This window comes from Schistocerca gregaria, chromosome 2, assembly GCF_023897955.1.
Source record: "Schistocerca gregaria isolate iqSchGreg1 chromosome 2, iqSchGreg1.2, whole genome shotgun sequence".
Classification (NCBI taxonomy): Eukaryota; Metazoa; Arthropoda; class Insecta; order Orthoptera; family Acrididae; genus Schistocerca; species Schistocerca gregaria.
This window is the reverse complement of record NC_064921.1, coordinates 174,531,542-174,558,575: the sequence shown is the minus strand read 5'-3', so window position 1 is coordinate 174,558,575 and position 27,034 is coordinate 174,531,542. Positions and strand designations below refer to the sequence as shown.

At 41.5% G+C, this 27,034-nt stretch overlaps 1 protein-coding gene across 3 annotated transcripts in view; it reads left to right on the top strand.

Moving 5' to 3' along the window:
• The window catches only part of LOC126336621 (rho GTPase-activating protein conundrum), a 210,807-nt gene that overhangs the window by 143,222 nt on the left and 40,551 nt on the right, over positions 1-27,034 (top strand). For all 3 annotated transcript variants that reach the window (XM_050000497.1, XM_050000496.1, XM_050000495.1), the window contains 5 exons: positions 8,095-8,348; positions 13,438-13,619; positions 18,844-18,989; positions 22,892-23,090; positions 26,721-26,931. In XM_050000497.1, the coding sequence (XP_049856454.1) occupies positions 8,095-8,348; positions 13,438-13,619; positions 18,844-18,989; positions 22,892-23,090; positions 26,721-26,931 (992 nt within the window). The remainder of the gene's footprint in view (positions 1-8,094; positions 8,349-13,437; positions 13,620-18,843; positions 18,990-22,891; positions 23,091-26,720; positions 26,932-27,034) is intronic.

Genomic DNA, 27,034 nt, shown 5'->3' with positions numbered 1-27,034 from the left:
TGGGATTCAATTGAAAGCCAATATGGCGTCTCGTGAGTCTGTACTGAAGAGAGATGGCGTGCGTGTGACGTAGGTGGCGTTCTTCCATCTCATTGGTCAACGTTCAAACGCACGTTCAGAGTATCTGTCACGTTAAGATATTGCTCTGTACGTTCGGAAAGTCTCCCCAGTGTGCTTTTTCGACGCTATGACGTCAGAAACTCAGCATGTTCAACGTTCGAATGCACGGCCCGTGTGCCGATGGCTTATCTACCAGCCGTGACCTGAAATATGGATGATGGCTACCTACACCATGAGTCCAGCAGTATCATCGCTGTGCCTCTCCATATCATTGAAAGAATTGGACCTCTCCCTAGGTCGCCACCGTATACGATAGTGATCTGGTGTAGTATATAACCGCAATTCATCATGGAAAACAATGCGACGCCATTCATCATCAGTTTTTGTTTCCCGGTTACGCCACTACTTATATGTTTATCCTTAGTATGCCTGATAACAACAGTTTACAAGAACATTACTAATGCGCTCTGGTGGCCGTTTTCCGGTCACAGAGAACTGCAACTCTAACCATTTACATACCCGCCGATGGTGCGTAAGTGTGAGTGTACATATACGATGTTACATGGACATCCGACCATCTATATGAAGATAGTAACTGTTCTCGAAAGAACAGATACCCAGCCATTGACCTTCCTCTGTGCGAATGCGCACAGGTTGCCCGAACTCTTACGGAAATTGTCACCTTAGTGTGCGCGAGTAATGAGTGGATGGGCAAATATCTGTTAGTTACATTACGTACGTAGATTGTGGACAGTCGGGAATGTGGGTCTCACGGGAAGCGTGCAAGGGAAAAGTCCCTGCAGTGGCGCTATTCAACTGTGTCCTAGGTATCTCAGATGGATGCTGGCACGGTAGCTCAGCGTGTTCGGTCAGAGGGTTAGCTGCCCTCTGTAATAAAAAAAAACTGAGTTAATCGATCAACAACGAACTTCAACGAATGTATTACGACGTCCGCCCCAATCAGATGCAACGAACGAAAGCGAACAAAATGAGTTAAAAAAAAAAGTGGATAGAGCGTCTTCTATTAAGCAAGAGATCCCGGGTTCGAGTCCCAGTCGGGGCACACAGTTTCAGCTGTCCCCATCCAGGTATATCAACAACACCTGCTGGCAGCTGAGGGTTTCAACTAATTATCATTTATCCGACCATCTGTTGTGGGTACTTCACTTTTTTTTGTCAGACAGTGCATTTTACAGTGTACTTAACCGGATAGCCGAGGGTGCTAACACGTCAAACCCGCATCTGTGGAGGCGGGGCAGGCCGAGATCAAATTTGCCTCGTGGTTTAACTACGAGGCTAGTGACCTGTCCAGCCCTGATGTGTTTTATAGGTGGTTTTCCACGTCCACCTATGTGAATACCGGGCTGGTACCCACGTTTTTGGCTGAGCGGTTCTAGGCGCTACAGTCTGGAACCGCGAGACTGCTACGGTCGCAGGTTCGAATCCTGCCTCGGGCATGGATGTGTGTGATGTCCTTAGGTTGGTTAGGTTTAAGTAGTTCTAAGTTCTAGGGGACTGATGACCTCAGAAGTTAAGTCCCATAGTGCTCAGAGCCATTTGAACCATTTGAATCCACGTTTTGCCTCGGACACATGCTACGCAAGCATCTAGAAAGCGTTCTCACACTGGAACATAAGATTTACTCAAAGATATACAGATCTGGCGGGCTATCTCAAAACTGCCACAATACAGAACATTCAGTTCGGTAGTGGAAGGAGACAGGCGCACCGACCGAGAAATAAACGTGTAGAGCCTTTCACAAAATTTGAGAGTGATAGGGGAGAGGTACATGGAGAAGAAAAGGAAGGTGTATGTTGTGTGATCTTGAGAAGGCTTTTGACTCTGCCATATGGGACAAACTGATGGAAACCCTAAGGCAACATGGAGTTGACTGGAGGGATAGACGGCTAATTAGAAATTTATATTTGAACCCGAGAGCAAGAGTGAGAATAGGAGGTGTGGTGAGTGAAGAAACTGGACTGGGAAGAGGTGTAAGACAAGGTTGTTGTTTATCACCAACACTGTTCAATATACATCTGGAGGAAATTATTAGTCAAAGTTTTGATGGAAGGAGAGGAGTTTGTATAAGGGGTCTGAGAGTGGAGTGATGGTTGTGATGACAGAGCGTGCAAGAGAGATGGAACAAATGTTAGATGGTCTAAATACAAAATCAAAAGCATATGGAATGAAGATTAACAAGAAGGAAACGAAGAGCATGGTAATTGGAGGAAAGGGAAGAAAATATCAAATGAAAATAGGGGGAGACGAAGTGAATAACTTCAATTGCTTGGGAAGTGTAATAATGAATTGCAATGGCAAAAGAAGGATTCAAGAGGAAACAGAAATTACTTTGTGGACCACTAAACAAAGATCTGAGGAAAAGACTTGCCAAATGTTACATCTGGAGCGTTGCACTATATGGTGCGGAGTCCTGGACACTGAGGAAGGAAGACGAAAGAAGATTGGGGGCACTACAGAAGAATGGAAAACTGACAAATGTTTTTATATTAAAGTGTAACGGTCACTATTTATTTGGTTTACTCTGCCCTTCCCTTTCCACGACGAAAATCCACAGGCAATACGGTGACCAGGTTAGCAGATGATTACCAAATGATACGAGTCGCACTCGTTGCGGCTGTTGGCGTTTAAATGATACAGGCAGCTCATTCAAAAAAATGGCTCTGAGCACTGTGGGACTTAACAGCTATGGTCATCAGTCCTCTAGAACTTAGAACTACTTAAACCTAACTAACCTATGGACATCACACAACACCCACTCATCACGAGGCAGAGAAAATCCCTGACCCCGCCGGGAATCGAACCCGGGAGCCCGGTCGTGCGAAGCGATAACGCTACCGCACGACCACGAGCTGCGGACCAGGCAGCCAATTCAAGCGCACACATACTCTTGATCTGGACGGTGAATTAACTGGGCCAGCAAGTATAGCACCTTCCTGTCAATGTCCAGTTTAAACTCCAAACATAGCTCGAACTCAGCTTCACATGCAGATGATATAAATGCATAAAAAGTTCTCGGTTTGCTTGCCGCGTCAAATTTGGATAAAATCCCAAGCTTTCGATGACTACCTCCGTCATCTTCGTCAGGGGTAAAACTGACAGGGCAAGTAAACTGAGAATTTTTTATGCAACTCCACATCCGGTTAACAGCTTGCGCGCTGTCACACAAGACCCCGTCGTTCTTGTATTCTCTGTAGGTGACGAGGCCACGAGGCGATGTGCGTACAGTGCTTTAAACTCTCATCGGGACGCCGGCGAAGACGTTACTAAGAGACGAGGCCCTAATATCTTTGAATATCGACAGCGGACCGGCTCAGTGGCACGCACATACCGTCCTGGAGCGGTGGGAGGAGGGGAGGGGGGGAATGAAAGGGTAATCGGCCACCAACTGTCTCTAACACTGACAAAATCCATATAACATATACTGAACCCGGAGAGAAACGGGAAAAGTGAAGGAAGAAGAAGAGTGTATTTTCAGGTGTCGAGTGCACCTGCTTCTCCTGAAATCGAACTGGTCCTCTTGTAACCTACTTATGAAAAGATTAACGTCACTAGACAGGCAGAGATGAATGATCGATTAAACACGGTCGATGGACTTAAAACAGAAAATTCGGCATTTGTTAATGTACACAACTGGCCATTAAAATTGCTACACCAAGAAGAAATGCAGATGATAAACGGGTATTCATTGGACAAATATATTATACTAGAACTGACATGTGATTACATTTACACTCGATTTGGGTGCATACATCCTGAGAAATCAGTACCCAGAACAATCACCTCTGGCCGCAATAACGGCCTTGATACGCCTGCGCATTGAGTCAAACAGAGCTTCGATGGCGTATACATGTACAGATGTCAATGCAACTTCAACACGATGTCACAGTTCATCAAGAGTAGTGACTGGCGTATTGTGACGAACCAGTTGCTCGGCCACCATTGACCAGACGTTTTCAATTGGTGAGAGATATGGAGAATGTGCTGGCCAGGGCAGCAGTCGAACATTTTCTGTATCCAGAAAGGCACGTACAGGACCTGCAACATGCGGTCGTGCATTATCCTGCTGAAATGTAGGGTTGTCAGGGATCTGATGAAGGGTAGGGCCACTGGTCGTAACACATCTGAAATGTAACGTCCACTGTTCAAAGTGCCGTCAATGCGAACAAGAGGTGACCGAGACGTGTAACCAATGGCACCATCACGCAGGGTGATACGCCAGTATGGCGATGACAAATGCACGATTCCAATGTGCATTCACCGCGATGTCACCAAACACGGATGCGACCATCATGATGCTGTAAACAGAACCTGGATTCGTCGGAAAAAATGAGGTTTTGCCATGCGTGCACCCAGGTTCGTCGTTGAGTACACCATCGCAGGCGCTCCTGTCTGTGATATAGCGTCAAGGGTAACTGCAGCCATGGTCTCCGAGCTGATAGTCCATGCTGCTGCAAACGTCGTCGAACTGTTCGAGAAAATGATTGTTGTCTCGCAAACGTCCCCATCTGTTGATTCAGGGATCGAGACGTGGCTGCACGATCCGTTACAGCCATGCGGATAAGATGCCTGTCATCTCGACTGTTAGTGATACGAGGCCGTTGGGATCCAGCACGGCGTTCCGTATTACCCTCCTGAACCCACCGATTCCATATCCTGCTAACAGTCATTGGATTTCGACCTACGCGAGCAGCAATGTCGCGATACGATAAACCGCAATCGCGATATGCTACAATCCGACCTTTATCAAAGTCGGAAACGTGATGGTACGCATTTCTCCTCCTTACACGAGGCATCACAACAACGTTTCACCAGGCAACGCCGATCAACTGCTGCTTGTGTATAAGAAATCGGTTGGAAACTTTCCTCATGTCAGCACATTGTAGGTGTCACCACCGGCGCCATCCTTGTGTGAATGCTCTGAAAACCTAATCATTTGCATATCACAGCATCTTCTTCCTGTCGGTTAAATTTCGCGTCTGTAGTACGTCATTTTGTGGTGTACCAGTTTTAATGGCCAGTAGTGTAGTTGCTGTGAATCGAAGGAAATGTGACCCATTCACTCCAACGTACGTGCAGTCGGTAAGTACAGAACAGCAAGGCAAGTCGTTCTTTGTCGGCCGGAAGCCGTGCGTCGTAAGAGTAATAACGTCAGTCGTATGTCTGGTGCCGTGTGCTTTTGCTGCTCGGCCTTTCGGGTGGCGCGGCGACGCGCCCGGCAGTTTACGGGTGACGGGCCGTTCAGTGGCCGATACACGATATGCCGCCCGCTCAACCGCAGCTGGCTGTATCGGTTTCAGATGCTGGGCTGTGGTTCCACGACCGCAGCGGTTCGCCTTCCCAAATCACACCGCTTCCCGCAGCCAGCATGGCCGCACGCGGTGTTCCTGCAGTACTGCTAATAACCCCATTTGCTTATTTGTGGTTACCTGCAGCTACACCACTGTCTTTTTTTTTCTTATGTACGCAGCATAGTCGCACAAAGGGAAACTGAAACTGTTACAGCATGATAGCATGAATACCTTGACCTACCGCTAACAATCTTGCACTCCAGGCCTGAGGGACATGTCGATTAAAATTTCAGCCTTGGGCGAGCTTGTTTCGGTACAGAAAATAACCACTACTGCATACGCATAATGATGTGTGTGTGTGTGTGTGTGTGTGTGTGTGTGTGTGTGTGTGTGTGTGTGTCAAATGGCTCTTAGCACTATTGGGCTTAACATCTGAGGTCATCAGTCACCTAGAACTTAGAACTACTTAAACGTAACTAACGTAAGGACATCAGACACATCCATGCCCGAGGCAGGATTCGAACCTTTACACGAGGCTGTGTGTGTATGACGGGTACTGGATACGTGTAACGCTACTGTAACTTTTGAGGTGGATATCGTAGCAGAGCATGTCCATATGTCGTAAACTTGCAGCTTATCACCATCTTCCGGACTTCTAGAAAGGTCCAGTCATTGGCATGATGGACATGGAAGCAGCAGATAGCACAGACAATTGGCTGTAGCGCAATGAATGCACAGCGAGTGATGACACGATGGACTCAAGACAACAATGTGACAAGAAGGGTGGAAAGGGTCCTTCCAGAAGGATTGCACCACCAGGAGATTGTAAGATTTTTCGACAGACATGTGCCAACAGATGTTACAGCGAGGCTCTCACCAGGGAGTAGATCACTGGAAGCTGGGCTCAGAATCTTGAGTTCTCACGCGTCGTTCACTACTGATGCCTGCCACAAAAACTTGCGTGATGTCGAGCCAGAGCAAAATAGGAAATGGAGTGGCGCCCTAGCCAGAGTCAAATAGGACATGGGGTGGCGCCCTAGCCAGAGTCAAATAGGACATGGAGTGGCATCCTGTGGCGTTCAGCGGGAAGTCTTGGTCTTAGTTGCGGCGGTGAGATCGATCTACATCTACATCCATATTCCACAAGCCACGTGACGGTGTGTAGCGGAGGGTACTTTGAGTACCTCTATTTGTTCTCCCTTCTATTCCTGTCTCGTATTGTTCGTGGACAGAAAGATTTTCGGTATGCCTCTGCGTGGGCTCTAATCTCTCTCATTTTATCCTCATGGTCTCTTCGCGAGGTACGTAGGAGGCAGCAATATACTGCTTGACTCCCCGGTGGAGGTATGTTCTCGAAACTTCAACAAAAGTCCGTACCGAGCTACTGAGCGTCTCTCTTGCAGAGTCTTCCACTGGAGTCTATCTATCATATCCGCAACGCTTTCGCGATTACTAAATGATCCTGTAACGAAGCACGCTGCTCGCCATTGGATCCCACACCGGTGAGCAGTATTCAAGCAGTGGGCGAACAAGTGTACTGTAACTTGCTTCCTTTCTTTTCGGATTGCATTTCCTTAGGATTCTTCCAATGAATCTCAGTCTGGCATCTGCTTCACCGACGATTAATTTTATACGGTCATTCCATTTTAAATCACTCCTAATGCCTACTCCCAGATAATTTATGGAATTAACTGCTTCCAATTGCTGACCTGCTATATTGTAGCTAAATTATAGAAGACATTTCTTTCTATGTATTCGCAACACATTACACTATGCTCGATGTTAAGAAATTTCTCTTCTTCAGAAACGCTTTCTTGCCATTGCCAGTCTACATTTTATATCCTCTCTACTTCGACCATCATCAGTTATTTTGCTCCCCAAATAGCAAAGGCTTTATTTACTACTTTAAGCGTCGCATTTCCTAATCTAATACCCTCAGCATAACAAGATTTAATTCGACTACATTCCATTATCCTCGTTTTGCTTTTGTTGATGTTCATTCTATATCCTCCTTTCAAGACACTGTCCATTCCGTTCAGCTGCTCTTCCAGGTCCTTTGCTGTCTCTGACAGAATTACAATGTCATCAGCGAACCTCGAAAGTTTTTATTTCTTCTCCATGGATTTTAATTCCTAGTCCGAATTTTTCTTTTGTTTCCTTTACTGCTTGCTCAATATACAGATTGAATAACATTGGGGATAGGCTACAACCCTATCACACTCCCTTCCCAACCACTGCTTCCCTTTAGTGCCCCTCGATTCTGGTTTCTGTACAAATTATAAATAGCCTTTCGTTCCCTGTATTTTATCCTTGCCACCTTCAGAATTGAAAGAGAGTATTCTAGTCAACATTGTAAAAAGCTTTCTCTATGTCTACACATGCTAGAAACGTAGGTTTGCCTTTTCTTAATCCATTTTCTAAGATAAGTCGTAGGGTCAATATGCCTCACGTGTTCCAGTAATTTTACGGAATCCAAATTTATCTTCCCCGAGGTCAGCTTCTACCAGTTTTTCCATTCGTCTGTAAAGAATTTGTGTTCGTATTTTGCAGCCGTGGCTTATTAAACTGATAGTTCGGTAATTTTCACATTTGTCAATACCTGCTTTCTTTATAAATTCGATATATGTGTGCTTCAGAAATTGTACAGTTACTTTCGTATGAACCTTGCCTTTATACTGATTTCCAGTAGCCTATGATTGACGCGTGCTGTGTTTTGTGATTGCAGAGGGCGAGCAGGAGGCGGAGTGGCTGGTGGCCGCAGGCCTCTCGCAGCTGGCGGCGGCGTTCCGCGAAGGCCGCGAGTTGCGCGACGACCAGCTGGACCCGGCGCTGAGGGCGCTGCAGCTCGCCCCCCACCACGCCGAGGCTGTGCGCAGGCGTGTGCGCACTCTAAACAGGACAGTGCGCAGGCGCAATGCCCGCCAACCCAGGGGGCGCGCGCGAAAGCCAGACATCAGAGACGTCTTCCGGGACGTGGAGGTAAGCGCGCCCGAAAACGCGGCCAAGAAGCTCAGACAATACAGTGAAAAAAAGGAAAAATTGGCGTAGTAGGATTCGCACATTAGGCACCGCATGAACTTTTTCATATACACAGGGGTAAAAAAAACGTATCCACTGTTTAAAAGTCCATAACTTGCAAACCAATTGACTGAGTTGTCTCATTTTTGGTGAAAAGTATAGCTTAAAGTGCAACTTGAAGATATCACTGTAGGTGTTCGAAATGGTCATCATTAACATCCACACAAAAACGATGCCGCCGAACTGCAGCACAAACTACTGACTGCAACGTGTTCAGTTGGATATTTGCACATGGATGTACGAAGGATTCTCGAAGTTCATCCAGTGTGCATGGCTTTTGTCGATAAACGACGCCCTTTAGTGTTCCCCACAGGTAAAAGTCCTAAGGAGTTAGGTCTGGGGAAGGTGGTGGATACTCCACCCCTACGGCCTATCCAACTTCCTGGTAGATTTTCGTCGAGATACGCCCTAACACGATTTTGGTAGTGGGCTGGGGCACCATCTTGTTGAAAGTAAACTCTTCCGTCTCCACACAAATCTCGGATGGCAGGTAAAATGGATGTCTGAAGCTTCTCAAGGTACACCTCACCGGTAACTGTGCCGTCAAAGAAAAATGGCCCAATCAAACCCTTGTAAGACAACCCACACCACACATTTACACCTGGCAAATTTGCGGCTTTGTGTACATGGACGTTCGGATTTTCGGCGGCGCAGTAGATGCAATTGTGGCGATTTACTGTACAAAAAAAAAAAAAAAAAAAAAAAGGCTCTGAGCATTATGGGACTTAACTTCTGAGGTCATCAGTCCTCTAGAACTCAGAACTACTTAAACCTAACTAACGTAAGGAATCACACAAACATCCATGACCGAGGCAGGATTCGAACCTGCGACCGTAGCGGTCGAGCGGTTCCAGACTGTAGCGCCTAGAACCGCTCGGCCACTCCGGCCGGCTTTACTGTACCATTGAGATTTAACTCTGCCCCATTACACCACACATCCTTACGCACAGTGTTAGTAAACCACTCGCAATATACCATTCTACGATCTGGGTCGTCCTCATACTTTGCGTGTACCAATCGTCGGATGTAGCACGTTTCCACTTTGCTGTCTTCAAAATTCGCCGAACACTTGAGCGACTCACTCCAGTTTCACGGGCACACTGTCTCACAGACTTCTGTGGTGAGCGAATGAATTATTGTAACACACGACGGAAGTTAGCTGGACTCGTTACTGTTGCAGGTCATCCATATCGTTGTTTGTGTACATCTTTGACACAGCCTTCGGCTTCAAATTTGTCTCGAATGCATCGAATCGTTAAACGTGTCAGTGGCTCTGTTTGATACTCGTTTCGCCATTGCCGTTGAACCTCATTAATGTTTTCATACTTAAAAATACCACTTCAAAACTGAATTCCTTTCATCGAATATAAGTCTTGGGCCAGCGATGTTTACTCGAGTAACTAGGTGCAACTAAGAATAAAATACTGGCTATCTGGCAACTGTCATCTCACAAAACAAAACAACGCAATACAACGCTTGTGTGGCGATTGCCGGAACTACGAACTATTACATTATCAAAGATGAGACAATTCCGTCAATTAGTTCGCCAGTTACGGACTTTTAAACAGTGGATGCATTATTGACAGTTTTGTCTAGCCCTGAGGAGCTGATACACACTCTACACACTCTGTTTATATATATTCATGTTCATCCAGCGTGGGAATCCAGAATCTCAACGATTCTTCCTAGTTGTCGATATCGATATTGATACTGACAAGATATCGGTCCCCTGAATTTCAATTTCGTATCAAAACCTCTACAGTAGCACCAGACACTATCCCGTACGTAACAAATACAAGCGAACAGGGGACTTCAGTTTACATATGTAGAGAGATAAGATTTAATGAAATATTTTTATTTACTGGCCAAAACATGACTACTACTTATATTTTATGTTTGCACGCACTAATATTTTTGTATAGTGCTTTTGTGGGGTGATGAATGCAATTTAAGTTCTAATGGCGTTAAGATATTTTTATGTAATATAAATCTAGCAGCTAATCATGCAACACAAGGCACAAAGATTACCAGGTCTACAGGAAGACCACCACTGTATGCTCAAAGCATGGAAAAAGGTCCCTGCAGCTGGTGAAACACTACTATTCATACGCTCGGAGAAGACGCAGGGTGCAGTGGCTGATGGGAATGTCTGAATCAATAGAAATGAAATGGTTTTGAGATAGACGCTTCAAAAATATTACATAGGGATAGTGAGAATAAAATAATAGGGGATTAAATTACATGGAAGGAAACTATCAGTAATTGGTTTCCTAGTTCCATGGATCACTAGAATAGTGCAGGGTGTAGCTGACATTGGTTCCTTCTGCCACGCACTTATAATCGTTTGGAAAACATATATGTTGATATTAATGTTAATGCATTTTCTTTGAGTTTCGCACTCTGCCCTTGTACAACTTATTGCCAGAAAATGACAATGGAGAACTGAGAAAATGGACAATGACAGAAAGCCTTATAGGAGTGATGCCCAGAAGTTTAACTCCCAAAAAACTAAAATAGGCTGAAAAGGTTAGAAGTTCTTGCGCCTCTCTCATAAAAGAAAGTGATGTTAACTTTGGTGATATTTCTGTTATGCCACTTTTTAAGTGTTTGTACAACGGAGTCAGTAGGGTGGGCAGCTCATTCATACAGATTCCTTCTTGGACACTGACATAGTGTTGTACAAGATGGCACTGATCGCACAAAGTGATGGAAGGCATCTGAAGAAATATTGGCATGTGCCACCTTAATTGTGTGAAATAACTCCATAATATTTCTCATCGTAGTTCCTTGAGTGGTGATTCGTTATGTGTTTAGAACCAACAAATTTTGCCCTTTGTCAGATTAGTTTGACAGACAAACTAATTGTTGTCTAATTCTATACCAGTTTTATCATGTTAAATGGTTTACTTTATTCTTGGAAAATCTTCACTGTGAACTGTTCAAAATACAAAAAGGAAACATGCAATGCTGTATAGGAATCACTAGCCCAAGAAACTGGGAGACAAGACCTCTGTTACATCAGTTTTGACAATTTAAATGGTTTATCTTGAAGTTGGAAATGGTGAGGGGGGATGGATTTGGTATCTGGACTTGCAATTACATTAAAAGAGCTGAAATTGTATGTCATCATTCAAAGTGTGATCAAAAGTATCCGAACACATGACTGAAAATGACTTACAAGTTTGTGGCACCCTCCATCGGTAATGTTGCTGGAATTCAGTATGGTGTTGGCCCACCATTAGCCTTGATGACACCTTCCACTCTCACAGGCCTACGTTCAATCAGGTGCCGGAAGGTTTCCTAGGTAATGGCAGTCCATTCTTCATGGAATGCTGCACTGAGGAGGGGTATTGATGTCAGTCGGTGCGGCCTGACACGAAGTCAGCATTCCAAAACATCCCAAAGGTGTTCTGTAGGATTCAGGTCAGGACTCTGGGCAGACCCGTCCATTACAGGAATGTTATTGTCGTGTAACCACTCCGCCATAAGCCGTGCTGAAAATGCAATCGCCATCCCCAAATTGCTCTTCAACAGTGGGAACCAAGAAGGTGCTTAGAACATCAGTGTAGGCCTGTTCTGTGATAGTGCCACGCAAAACAACAACGAGTGAAAGCCCCCTCCCTGAAAAACATGATCACACCATAACACCATCACCTCCAAATTTTACTGGTGCCACTACACACGCTGGCAGATGATGTTTACTGAGCATTCGCCATACCCATACCCAGGCATCGGATCATCACTTTGTGTACTGTGATTCGTCACTCCACACAACGTTTTTCCACTGTTCAGTCATCCAGTGTTTATGCTCCTTACACCAACAGAGGCGTCGTTTAGCATTTACCGGTGCGATGTGTGGCTTACGAGCAGCTGCTCGACCATCAAATCCATGTTTTCTCTCCTCCCGCATAACTGTCATAGTATTTGCAGTGGATCCTGATGCAGTTTAGAATTCCTATGTGGTGGTCTGTGTAGATGTCTGTCACATTACAACCCTCTTCAACTGTCAGCGATCTCTGTCAGTCAACAAATGTGGTCGGCTTGTACGCTTTTGTGCTGTATGTGTCCCTTCACGTTTCCACTTCACTACCGCGTCAGAAACAGTGGACCTAGGGATGTTTAGGAGTGTGGAAATCTCGCGTATAGACGTATGACACAAGTGACACCCGGTCACTCGACCACGTTCAAGGTCTGTGAGTTCCGCAGAGCACTCCGCTCTGCTCTCTCACGATGTCTAATGACTACTGAGGTCACTAATGTGGAGTACCTGGCAGTAGGTGGCAGCACAGTGCACCTAATATGAAAAACGTATGTTTTTGTGGGTGTCCACATACTTTTGATCACATAGTGTATGTGCAATATATCAGCTCCTCAGGGCTAGACAAAACTGTCAATACCTATGTGAGGCACTGTTTATGATGAAGTTTTAATGAAGGCGTTACCGTGGCCTTCCTGTAGTTAACTTAGCTTTTCTCCTTCCATCTTTAACATGTAAGCAATGTCACCCCAACAAACAACCTCAGTGATAGGTTTTAGATGTGATTTGAGTTAATGCATGGTAATTAATGCCACAGGGAGTTTGATGCTTGTGATTAGGTTCCCAGTATCATCCACTATACTGTGCACCTGGGCACTAGCTATCCATAACTGTACCATAGAATTATAATCGGAAATAAATTTATGGGCCTCTGCAAATTTTGTCTTGTAGAAAACAACAAAACTGATGTCATTGGTCAATTTTCCCCTGCATGCTGTGTTAATGGTGTGCTCCCAGTTGTTCTGCCAAATTGTTGTTTCACTTTTAAGCATTAACTGTGCAACTTGGCAGAATACCGAGAAGCACACCATCAAACAAAATTCATACGAGGTTAGTACCTGCTTTGTTCTGATAAAATGGCTTAATTGGGTGGTGCTTGCTACTCAAAGAAAGTCTGTCTCAGATATATTCATTTTTGGTGTAATGTTTCTTACCAGAGTAATAATTTTCTAGAATTCAAGCACTGGCACGAGATCGCGGAGTGCAACACCGGACTCCTTGGATTCTGACCTTCCAACAGATGAAGCTGAAGGTTCTACCAATGAAGTGTGGTCACAGACACCTGGCCACATATTCCTGCCGAGAGCTGGTCACCATGACTGGAATGGTCTTTCTCGGTCACCTCCTAAATTTTTGTAAGTAACAGCAATATATGTAATCTTTGAGACTTTCGGAGCCACTTCTTGACATATTATCTGGAGACACCTTTATCAGATTCTTTGGCCAAGGATTATTTGATTGATAATATGACATAATGCCCCACAAGTGGCAATCTTTCTCATAGAATTGTCCCCTACTGCTCATGGTGGTCTGTTAGTTAGTTAGTTAGTTTGTTAGTTTCATGTTTCATGGGTCATTTTGCACAATAAATTGTAATGATTTGGAATGAGTCATTTACATTCACATCACAAATTAATTTGTAAATATGGCTGTATGCTAAACATCTATAAGATGTATGTAAATTGAAGGGGGATCACTGCTATAAGCTACAGAGGGACTTTAAGCGGAATCAGCAGTAATGAGCAAAAATGTGCAACGGATCCGGGATCTCCTGCTCACTAGGCAGGTGCAGTAACCACTGCGCCATCCAGGACACAGTGTTATCACAACTATCTCAGCATGCCTCACAGCTGATCCACACTCCCATCGAGCGCCACATAACCTCAGTCCCTGTCCATTATACTCATGTTCACTACTTACAGATTCCCACAGGAGGTCAGACGTATTTGTGCATTCACACTGATGAAAGTGTATCCATTGCCCAGCCAGGTTTATCAATTAGTTAAACACATGGTGTCAGTTCCTTCAAAATAACAGACACCACACAGATCCAGTGGCTGTGAAACACGATATGTAAATTGAAGGGGGATCAATGCTATCAGCCCTCTGTGGGCTAATGGTGGAAGCATTTTTAAAACAGATGAGATTAACCAAACTGTGCCAAGCATGGAAAAATGGCGCTGTACAAGAATTGGCTCTGAGGCAACCATGGTGCGCAGCAGGCTGTAGGTGACAGAGATGAATGACGACTGCAGGGATGTGTACAGGTGAATAGAGTTTCAACTGTTGAATAACAGTCCACCCAGATGAACAAAGGAGCTACCGATGGTGTCTTCTCAATGACCATTCAGTGAAGGTTGCTCTGCATGATCCTCTGCAGCAGGAACGTGGTTCAGGCACCCATGCTGACTGCTGTTCGTTAGCAACAAATGCTACAACTTGCACACCAGCATTGCACCTGGACATCCACCGAGTGGCAACAGATGGCCTTTTGAGATGAATCATGTTTTATGCTCCATCGGACAGATGGTTGTTGGCTACAAGACTGTCTGAAAGCAAACACCCTGCAACAATCATCAGAAGAGTCCGAGCTGGAGGGTGTTGGGTGACCTCATCTTTCAGGAAGGCACAATGGATCAACACAGGTACGCATCCATCCTTTCGGACCACGTCCACACCTACATGCAGTTTGATTTCCTTGGCACAATGGCATTACCAGCAGGATAATGCAACATGTTACATAACTCGCAGCATATGTGTGTGGTTCAGAGACCACTAGGATGCGTTTACCCTACTCCCCTGGTCACCAAACTTCCCAGATTTCAACCCAATTGAGAATCCGTGAGACCAGTTTGATCAAGCTGTTCGCACCAAGTATTCTCAACAGACAAACCTAGCACAGCTGGCAATGACATTGGAGTAGGCATGGCTCCACATCCCTGTCAGTACCTTCCAGAACCTCACTGACTCTTTTTGTTAACTTCTCGCAGTGGTTCACATAGCAAAAGGTGGTTATTGAAGCTTTTTCCAAGCGGTCACATTAATGTGACTGGGCAGTGTGTGTCATTCAGGAGATATGACACAAACAGTGAGATATGTGAAAAATTAGTTTTTAAGTAGAGTGCAAGTTACTTAGACTGTACTCATTCAGTGTTTGATTCTTTAAGGAATCAGGGGTCGGGTGAGGGTTACTGGCATTTGTATAACTCAGCAAAAAGAAATTAATGAGTGTCTCATTACAGACAAAGACAAACTGACAGAGCATGATCATACAGTAAAGGCTGTTTTAAAATTACTGGACAATATATTAACATCAGGAGCACAGAATATAAGCAGAACTGTAGGCCTAAACAGACAGAGAAACTGACCAAAAGTAAGCTCATCTTGAATGTTGCAGAAGATTGTATAAAACTCATCAACACTCAAAATTTATCTGTGGAAGAGCAGTCAGTTCTGTGGAATCGCTGGGAGCTACAATCTTAACAAAAACTTCAACAATAAGATGAAAGCCTCATGCCAAGTGCCTCCTGGATTTGTGCCCTATGGAGAAGAACAGCACATAGCAAATGGCAAGGCATGCCCTGTTAGAAAAGTCCCCAACTGGTATTTTATGTCAATTCCTAAATGTATTATAGCTAGAAATCTAATTGAAATAGCCAAAAAATGTTTCTTTTGTGATTGTGTAAATGATGTACATAACAAAATTTTTATAGTTAAATGGCTCTTTCCACACTTAACACTGTAATGACAAGATACAGTTTCATATTCACATCTTATACAGGTAGAGATCTCCAGACTTCTATCTCTAAACATAAACTTCATAACACAGTCTCAGTGAAGTGGCACAATATCAGTGAACACAATAACAGCATGGCACAGTAGATGCATGGTGATAAGAACAGTGCACAAGATAATGTTTTTAATAAAGTTTCATGTACACAATCAGACACACATTTTTTGCAGATTCATGGCAGTGTCACATAGATGCTACGAATACTTGATACATAGCTGTTATTTGAATTATTTCTGGTGGCATACTCAGACTGGACAGATATTTTGCACACATGTTTCATGCAGTTGCTAATGTGCCCATGACTCATTAGATATGAAATGACATAGTTGTTCTTGTGTGGTACTGAGGTGCAAACTTGACATAGGTGTTAGAATGTTCACAAGCAAATACTGACGGGGGTTTTTGGTTGGCACCCAGCTATTTAAAGACTCGCACATGAACGAATTATTTCCCAAACAACATAATCATTTGAAAAATGGCTAGGTTAAAGTCTGCTAATCCATGTGGACGATGTTCTAAGGCAGTAATGTGGTTTACGAAATTTATGTGGCTGTAGGAATGCAGAAAAGTTTACTGGGAATATGCTATTTATGAGTGCAAGTGTCATATTTAAAATTATGGTAAATTATCCGAAGTTCTAAATTACTGTTTTAATCAATAAGTGGAGTATGTCATCGTGTGCATGAAAATCAAGTCAAAAGAAGTATAATGGCGAAGGTCAAACTTTAACAAGCGCAGATGTCAAATCTGCGACAGAAAACATAACTCTTTCTTAAAGTAAGTATTTATTATCTTATAAATTAATTAGTTTCACAGAATTTGAAATATATTACCAAAAAGTTTGAATGCCAGTCTTTCTAATGGTATATGTTAACTAATCTAAATATGCAGATCAGCTCACTAAAAATTTCACTTGATGAACTGTAGTATTATTTTCAGTTAGTCATATATTTTGTAAAACCAGCACACTGAAAATATCACCTTTAAAAATGAATCTATTGTAAGAGGGGGAAAGCTTAGTTAAGTTTTTGAAATATATGAGCACCTACCACAACTATGCTATTTCAGAGAATGTACAAAATTTGAAAAAGAACTAAAGGAAAAAAGTGTACTTATTATCAAGAATCAGTGTCACAACACATGGAATAATCTTTGCCCATGTGCCCAGCTTAAATCCACCATGAGAAATGGACAGTGGCAGTTCATGCACAATTTTATTAGTGTTAGGCATGACTTAATATTGTTGCAGTATTAGCTTTACCTAATGCACTAAGACCATGTCTGTTGTTAACATGTTTATGATTTCTGCTATGTATTTTTATTAATGGATTAATATGTCCTAGATCCTTCTCTGTGCCTGTATCACATGCATCATTGTTCCTGAATAACAAAAAGGGAAAGCAAAAATGTGCCTGGCAAATATCACATCCAAAAATCCATTTTATTAAATTTCCTTGTATACTCACTTTTTTCACCACCACCTATTAACTTCTGACTTCCAAGGATAGTAATTGTAATGAAATAGAACATATTAATTTTACATATATGAACTGAACTCTTTAAATATATTTAAATTTTATGATTAATATTTTAACACTGCAACGCATGAAAAGAAAGATGGTCATAGTGAACCAATCTGACAAATTGTCAGTCAGTGCTCTTGACCACTGAGCTACAATACTGACATGTCAAGTATTGCTAAAAAAATCCCCTGTACTCTACTCATAACTCTTTAGAGCATTTTACCCTTTCCAATGGCCCATTCAGGTGAAATATTTTTGGAACTTGAAGGGGGCATATACCCACTTCTGCTCATGTAGTTTGAGCCAAATTGGTGAGCCCCATCACATGCCCTCTCCCTGTTATATTTAAATTTGGAGTAGGTCTACATAACTGTTGAACTGTGTGTTTCTTCTTCAATGATCTCCTGGAAAATGGCCTCTTTAGGAGGTCGTCTACAGGATTTGCCATTTGCTTGCACAATACTTTACACATTTTCAAAGAAAAATACTGACCTGGTGCTGGGAGCAACGTAATCCTTTGTGCCGGCAAGGATGACATTGCATCTGAGCATCCGCTGTCAAAAACAGCCATTCTCTGAGTTATCGTATCATGGTTGACCATTTCAGCATTTGGTATGGGTTTCTAGTTATCACAGAGAGAGCGCTACAAAGCATGTTTTCGTCCAGTTTATTTGCATACAAGCATGCATTCAAAGAGAAATGGTATAATTTTACTGTGGCATTTGCAGTGTGCTGTAGCACATTAGCACAGGACTGGCTGCTGGCTGGCAATGGATGATAATTCTCCAAAACTGTCAACCATTTGTGCTGGTGAAATGGCAGATTATCAATCAAACAACCATTAGCCAAGAACTGAAACGATTTCTCCAAGCAATATGTAACAGCATTAAGTTAAATTCATTTTTGTCATTACACAGGGTGTTAAAAAAAAGTATTCTAAGTTTTGAGAGATGGTACTATGGACCAAAACAGCAAAGGGTTTGCAGTCCAAGACACGGGTTTTGCAGCAGTAAAGATGAAAAAGTGATCACAGCTCTTAAGATGTGAATTTTGGAGCCCATGTGCACTGACATTTTTGTCTTGTTTCAGTTCATACTGCCACCTCTTAAAATACAGAATACTTTTTCTTTAACACTCTCTATTACCATTTCTAAAGTGCAATGAAGACAAGGGTCAAACCAATTTAGAAAGTCCAAATTCTCACGAGGAAGCAAATATTTTAAGGATAAAAAATTCTGAGCTGACACTTCTGTTTTTCTACAGCTATGGAGCCTCTCCACCATTACGCAACCATCAGAAGGATATGGGGCACCGGCAGCCAAGTACACCATTTTCAGGCTCTAGCCTCGACATCTTCAGTCACCCAGGAGCTTGGCGAGGCAGTAAAGGCTCACTTGCCTCAGACAATGGTTAGTTGCCTGTTTGATTATTATGTTGTTGCAGATTGATAAATCAACTTGAGAGAAAATTACTCCCTTTTGTTTGATAACATACAATTGATAATGTATTTTTCTTTAGTTTAAGATGTTTGTCTATTGTGTAGATAAATGCTTCTAAATGGTGGGGAACTGGTATTCTGAATGTGCAACAAGATACAAAGGTATTCCACTTAGTTATGCTATTAATCTGGTGAACTATAGGTGAAAGCAGTGTGGAGGTAATGCAATACTGGTATCATTCTCGTTGACAACCAAAGCCAAACACAGTTCCATATATATTATGGATTCATTGGTGAAAAAGCCACACTACACATAAAACTGATCCTTTATAGTCATGTTATAAACAAAACTAATCCAGTGAACAAGTTTTGCCCTCAAGAATGCATATTCCAACTTGCTCAGCCCTCATTCAGATGAATTCTGTAAATACTTTTCGCATGAGAAATATTCATAATTTATGCAGTCTTGAAAATACATTTACAGATAATTTATGTAATTGCTAAATTCTTCTAGAACTGTTACAGAATTTCTTTCTTCTACTGTGACCCAGGTGACTTTTAATGAGTAACGACGGCCGTGGCAAGTCATTTACCTTCGGAGGAGTGTATTTTTATTGCCGCATAACACATTCTTATTTAACACGTTGACTGCTATGTGGCTGCTGCCAGCCACATAAGATGGCTCTGCTTTGCCGTTGGTTGTCTTGTGGTAGTAAACGAATTAAAAGCCCAAAAATCCATATTGGCAAAGCACTGTCACTGGTATCATTTGAAGAATATGTTGTTAAGTAAATAAAGAAATATCATACTGTTATTGCCACTATTTGAAGTGTTAATTGTCTGTTCTATGATTCACATGGTAAGTCTGAGGTTCTTAGTCTGTAAAAAATAAAACTTATTTAATTTACCATTCTTGATTTTGGGCCAGTGATGATCTTGAAATAGTGGCACACATTTCTTTTATTCATTCTGAGTTTGTGTTTCATCTTTAATAACCCTAATCATTGTTGGGATGTTAAACCATAATTTTCCTTCCTTCTTTCAATTTTTGTGGAAATTGCATAATGTAGAAATAGTATGTAAATTACACAAAAAAGTGTATCTCCATCTAAAGATGAGCTCATGCCGAACCCCGTAATTTAGGTTCAAAAAGGTTTTTTTCTTTCTCATCATTATAATTAAAGTCTCAGTCTTTTGTGTACATAGTTAATACATTAAGTAGTTCATGCTGCATTGAAATGGTTCTTCAGGAACATCTAAGTGTGTAGTCTGATGCTGGATTTAGAAATAAACACTATTTAAAAGGACAAAAATGTTCTAAATACAAGAATGAGCTTGCTGATAATTTTTGAAGAATTGGAATGCATCACAATATGATTATATCATGTAATTAAAAAACATAACTGTTCAGCTAGTCATTTATGATACTATTCATCATCATTATTTAGACTTTCTGTGTTGTTGTTGTCTTCAGTCCTGAGACTGGTTTCATGCAGCTCTCCATGCTACTCTATCCTGTGCAAGCTTCTTCATCTCCCAGTACCTACTGCAACCTACATCCTTCTGAATCTGCTTAGTGTATTCATCTCTTGGTCTCCCTCTACGATTTTTACCTTCCACGCTGCCCTCCAATGCTAAATTTGTGATCCCTTGATGCCTCAAAACATGTCCTACTAACCGATCCCTTCTTCTAGTCAAGTTGTGCCACAAACTTCTCTTCTCACCCAATTTAATTTGACTACATTCCATTATCCTCGTTTTGCTTTTGTTGATGTTCATCTTATATCCTCCGTTCAAGACACTGTCCATTCCGTTCAACTGCTCTTCCAGATCCTTTGCTGTCTCTGACAGAATTTCAGTGTCATCGGCGAACCTCAAAGTTTTTACTCCTTCTCCATGAATTTTAATACCTACTCCAAATTTTTCTTTTGTTTTCTTTACTGCTTGCTCAATATACAGATTGAATAACATCAGGGAGAGGCTACAACCATGTCTCACTCCTTTCCCAACCACTGCTTCCCTTTCATGCCCCTTGACTCTAATAACTGCCATCTGGTTTCTGTACAAATTGTAAATAACCTTTCGCTCCCTGTATTTTACTCCTGCCACCTTCAGAATCAGACAGAGAGTATTCCAGTCAACATTGTCAAAAACTTTCTCTAAGTCTACAAATGCTAGAAACGTAGGTTTGCCTTTTCTTAATCTTTCTTCTAAGATAGGTCGTAAGGTCAGTATTGCCTCACGTGATCCAACATTTCGACGAAATCCAAACTGATCCTCCCTGAGGTCCGCATCTACCAGTTTTTCCATTCGTCTGTAAAGAATTCGCGTTAGTATTTTGCAGTTGTGACTTATTAAACTGATAGTTTGCTAATTTTCACATCTCTCAGCACCTGCTTTCTTTGGGATTGGAATTACTATACTCTTCTTGAAGTCTGAGGGTATTTCGCCTGTCTCATACATCTTGCTCACCAGCTGGTAGAGTTTTGTCATGACTGGCTCTCCCAAGGCCGTCAGTAGTTCTAATGGAATGTTGTCTACTCCAGGGGCCTTGTTTCGACTCAGGTCTATCAGTGCTCTGTCAAACTCTTCACGCAGTATCTTATCTCCCATTTAGTCTTCATCTACATCCTCTTCCATTTCCATAATATTGTCCTCAAGTACATCGCCCTTGTATAAACCTTCTATATACTCCTTCCACCTTTCTGCCTTCCCTTCTTTGCTTAGAACTGGGTTGCCATCTGAGCTCTTGATATTCATACATGTGGTTTTCTTCTCTCCAAAGGTCTCTTTAATTTTCCTGTAGGCAGTATCTATCTTACCCCTAGTGAGATAAGCCTCTACATCCTTACATTTGTCCTCTAGCCATCCCTGCTTAGCCATTTTGCACTTCCTGTCGATCTCATTTTTGAGACGTTTGTAGTCCTTTTTGCCTGCTTCATTTACTGCATTTTTATATTTTCTCCTTTCATCAATTAAATTCAATATTTCTTGTGTTACCCAAGGATTTCTAGCAGCCCTTGTCTTTTTACCTACTTTATCCTCTGCTGCCTTCACTACTTCATCCCTCAGAGCTACCCATTCTTCTTCTACTGTGTTTCTTTCCCCCACTGCTGTCAATTGTTCCCTTATGCTCTCCTTGAAACTCTGTACAACCTCTGGTTCTTTCAGCTTATCCAGATGCCATGTCCTTAAATTCCCACCTTTTTGCAGTTCTTCATTTTTAACCTACAGGTCATAACCAATAGATTGTGGTCAGAGTCCACATCTGCCCCTGGAAATGTCCTACAATTTAAAACCTGATTCCTAAATCTCTGTCTCACCATTATATAATCTATCTGATACCTTTTAGTATCTTCAGGATTCTTCCATGTATACAACCTTCTTTTATGATTCTTGAACCAAGTGTTAGCTATGATTAAGTTATGCTCTGTGCAAAATTCTACCAGACGGCTTCCTCTTTCATTTCTTAGCCCCAATCCATAATCACCTACTATGTTTCCTTCTCTCCCTTTTCCTACTGACAAATTCCAGTCACCCATGACTATTAAATTTTCGTCTCCCTTCACTACCTGAATAATTTCTTTTATCTCATCATACATTTCATCAATTTCTTCATCATCTGCAGAGCTTTCTGTGAGATTCGTAAATTGTTTTAGTGAGGTAATTGGTTGGTTCTTACAACAATACTCTGGTTAATTTGTTCTGCTTTTTTACCCATTGGGCCAGTAAAACAGTTCTAGCAATCATAACCAAAATTTGACTGCATAACTCTTTCTCTAAGAATCAATTGAAATAGATTATTTTATTTTATTATTTTTATTTTCTTCATTATTATTTATTGTTTTGATATTTCTCTATGTCAATTTTCAGAAGGAATAAAAATGCTGAATTACCAAATGATTGGTACAATGCATTTACCTCGACCAAGAGAAAGGATCCGTAGTGGTAGTGATCCAACTGTACCTGATGACCACAATAATAATATTGACAGCAATAACAGGCATTACTTGTCTCCAAACAAACTGAAGGGTAACGGCTACATACCAGTTGCTGACAGAATTAAGACCAAGTAAGTTTCATGTAGAGAGAGATTCATGAATTATGATGGTAAAAAATTCCCTTATGTGTTGAAGTTGAATGTATCCTAAAAAACCTTGCAGATGTGTGGGTATAATGTCTGTATATATGAGGTCTGTTCAAAAAAATCTGTAACATTGGTAATTTCGCACCAATGATGTGTTGGAGCGAAATGCAGTTGGCATCCCTGCACATGCCTGTGTTTTATGTGTAACTGCCACACGTTTCATTGCTGTACATCTGTTAGTTATTGTTCTGTGCTATACTGAGTAGAACATTGTGTCACACAGTTTGCAAATTTTGGGATGGCAGAGTTAGAGGAGCAACGCGTCTGCATTAAATTTTGTGTGAAACTCAAGAAAACCTTTACAGGGACACACCAAATGACACAGGAAGCCTAAGGTGATGAGTGAAACATTCTGAGAAAGCAGAGAAAATTGTTTCTTAAAGGGCAGTTTTCACTCACATTTATCATTCTGTGTGTCCACTACAGATTAGTCTTCTTCGTGCGCCAAGAGATTAACTGTTATTGACAATATTTGCATGACAAGGCAAGGTGGAAAATGTGAAGGGAAAGTACAGAGCATCATTAGTGCAATGGAAAAGGAAGAAAAGGAAACCACGTGGTCAGGCCCTGAAGACCATGTGAATTGAGTGAGGGTCTGTCACATTGACTGCTTGACTATGGAGGCAAATGCAATGAGTGATCTTCTTATCCATTACGAAACCAACTAAATGAAACATGAAAGCAGCAAAGAATCTAAATGGTGATTGGGAAAAAAGTGAGTTGGAACAGTGTTTGACCCTAAATTACATAAGGATAATTTTATACCACTAACTTAAAAGGCATGCTGCTTAAAAAGAAAGGTGGAGGTTGCAGTGAAGAACAATATTTTCCATGAGTTTACTGAGATGTCATTCAATTCCTGTCCTCAAATATTACACAGTGCAACACAATATCCTTACTACACACAGCAGAATACTCCAATCTCACTTGAGACAGATGGATTGTACATTACCTGTTTATACAGCATGCAATAAATTGCACAGAATTATAACAAGATACTGCAGTGTGATCAGAGTGAAGAGACGTGGCCAACAATTAGGCTTGAGCCCCTTTGCAAACATCAGCCACCAAGGTTACAGGGTCAAGAAACTACATGACAATTATGATATTTAATTGTACTGTCAATTTGTCTTGTATAATGTATATTAGTTTTCCAAATATTTTTTTTTAATTTGATTTTTTAGTTTTCCTTATGTAAAGGTTGTTCTTTTGTATGTAAATTCTTCTACCTATGTATAGAGAGGAAGAACAGATGTATCAGATAAATATTAGTCAAGTATCATTGTTTTATAATTTAATGTGTGAACAGCTCACTAGAAAAACAAATACAGTGTGCCACCACATTTTTTGTGGTACAAACAAATCTGTCTCTGTAGAGGGCTAAGGAAAATTTTACTCTTAACTGTTACACCTTTCGAAAAATGGAAACAGTAATGCAAAAACCATATACAATTCTCAAGATTATATGCTGATTGTCTAATAGAGATAGACACTGCCCCCACATTCATGCCATTTTTTGTATGTTAGCTGTCAGAGATGTAATTCTTGGGTTTGCTAAAGGTAAAAAACTTCTGCTACATAGAAAAACCTTCACATCTCAGAGGGACCATTTATGTAAATTTATCGGTATCAACCTTATTAGAAAATCAGTGCCTTCATTTTTACAGTAACTACTGCTTTTAATAAATATGTTTCCACTTTGAAAGTAGAATATTAATAGTAAAATCAAGCTTTTTGCAGATGATGCTGTTATCTATAATGAAGTAATATCTGAAAGAAGCTGCATAAATATTGTCAGATCTTGATAAGATTTATGAGTGGTGCAGAGACTGGCAACTTGCTTTAAATGTTCAGAAATGTAAAATTTTGCACTTCACAAAATAAAAAAATCATAGTATTCTATGACTGTATCATTGATTCACTTTTGGAATCAGCCAACTCATGCAAATACCTAGGTATGACATTTTGAAGTGATATGAAATGGAATGATTACATAGGTTCAGTCGTAGGTAAAGCAGGTGGTCGACTTCCAGTTTATTGATAGAATCTACAAAGGAGATTGCTTACAATTCTCTCATGTGACCAGTTCTAGAATATTGCTCAAGTTTGTGGGACCCATACCAGACAGGCCTAACAGGTATTAAACATATAGAGAGAATGGCAGTGGGAGAGGTCACAGGTTTTTTTATTCTGTGGGAGAGTGTCACAGAGATACTGAAGGAATCGAACTGGAGGACTCTTGAAGATAGACAAACTATCCCAAGAAAGTTTATTAACGAAGTTTCAAGAATTGGCTTTAAATGATTACTCTAGGAACTTACTACAACCCCCTACGCATTGCTCACTAGGGATCATGAAGATAAGATCAGAATAATGACGGCATGCACAGAGGCATTCAGAAAATCATTCTTCCTGTGCTCCATATGTCAATGGAACAGGAAGAAACTCTAATAACTGGTACAATGGGATGTACCCTCTGCCGATCACCTCATTGTGGTTTGCAGAGTGTAGATGTAGATGTAGGCACAGACGTAGATTTACTTCTGTTCCAGTGTACAGAATAATATGATATTAATGACAAGTGTCTCCTCATTATTATATCAATATATCCACACAATGTTGAAACAAAAATACAGTTATGCAGATTAAATGTGAACTGACACTCCTGACATATTGTATCATTTGACTTATGCATTTCCTGTATGAAAGTTTTGCTACATAGAATAATAGGTTTGATTTGAACTAGCCGGCCGCAGTGGCCGAGCGGTTCTAGGAGCTTCAGTCCGGAACCACGTGACTGCTATGGTTGCAGATTTGAATCCTGCCTCAGGCATGGATGTGTGTGTGATGTCCTTAGGTTAGTTGGGTTTAAGTAGTTCTAAGTTCTAGGGGATTGATGACCCCCGGGTGTTAAGTCCCATAGTGTTCAGAGCCATTTGAACCACTTTTCGATTTTGAACTATTAAGGATGAATCCAAGAACTAAACTGACATTTCCCTGTTTGAGATTAATGTCCTTTGATAAGGTAGGTAAAGTTCTGCATTCTGGCCCTAGATAGACCAATCAGCCCGACTGGACTCCATGTCATTCTCTGTCAATGGCATCATCGTGTGTGATGTGGAGGCGCATGTGGCCACTCTCCCCATCATTGTCGGGTTTCTTAACCTTGGAACAATTACTAATCAGTCAAGTAGCTTCTCAGTTGGCCTCACAAGGCTGAGTGCACCTCGTACCAGTCCTCCTCCCACCAAGGAAAAAATCCATGGCTGTATCAGGAACCTGGGTCTCCTGCAAGTCAGTCAGCCCTGCAGACCAATCAGCTATGGATGCAGATAAATGCATCTTAATCAATTCTAAATTTTTCTTTAATGTCTTGATTTTAGTGTGTGTACAGCTGTGTAATTAATAAATTAACTTGAGTGGCATTGTGAGGCAGGAGAAGAGTAATTAAGGACAAATATCCATGGCCTGTGTACTGCTAATGTACAACAGCTTGCAAACATTTTGAATGTTGCCTTCATTTTCATGTATTAAGGAAATATTTCTTGTACACAGAAATGGTCATGTATCTGTTGCAAGAAGTCACAGTAATCTATATAATATAGATACAACTAGTGAGAATGAACTCCGAATGTCTAACCAAAGAAATCATGTAAAAGGACACATTAGAAGATCTGGATCTATTGGACAACTTGGTTTTGAAGAAATCTGTCTTCAGAGCCAAAGTAAAAGACAACAGTATCCTAATGGATTGCCAAAAGGCAAGGTAAGTGTTATAATTATAGTTTTTGGAATGAAATGTTATGCTACATGGATTTGTAACTGTAAATAACTTTGTGTGATATAAAACTATTTCTTATTGTGTTATT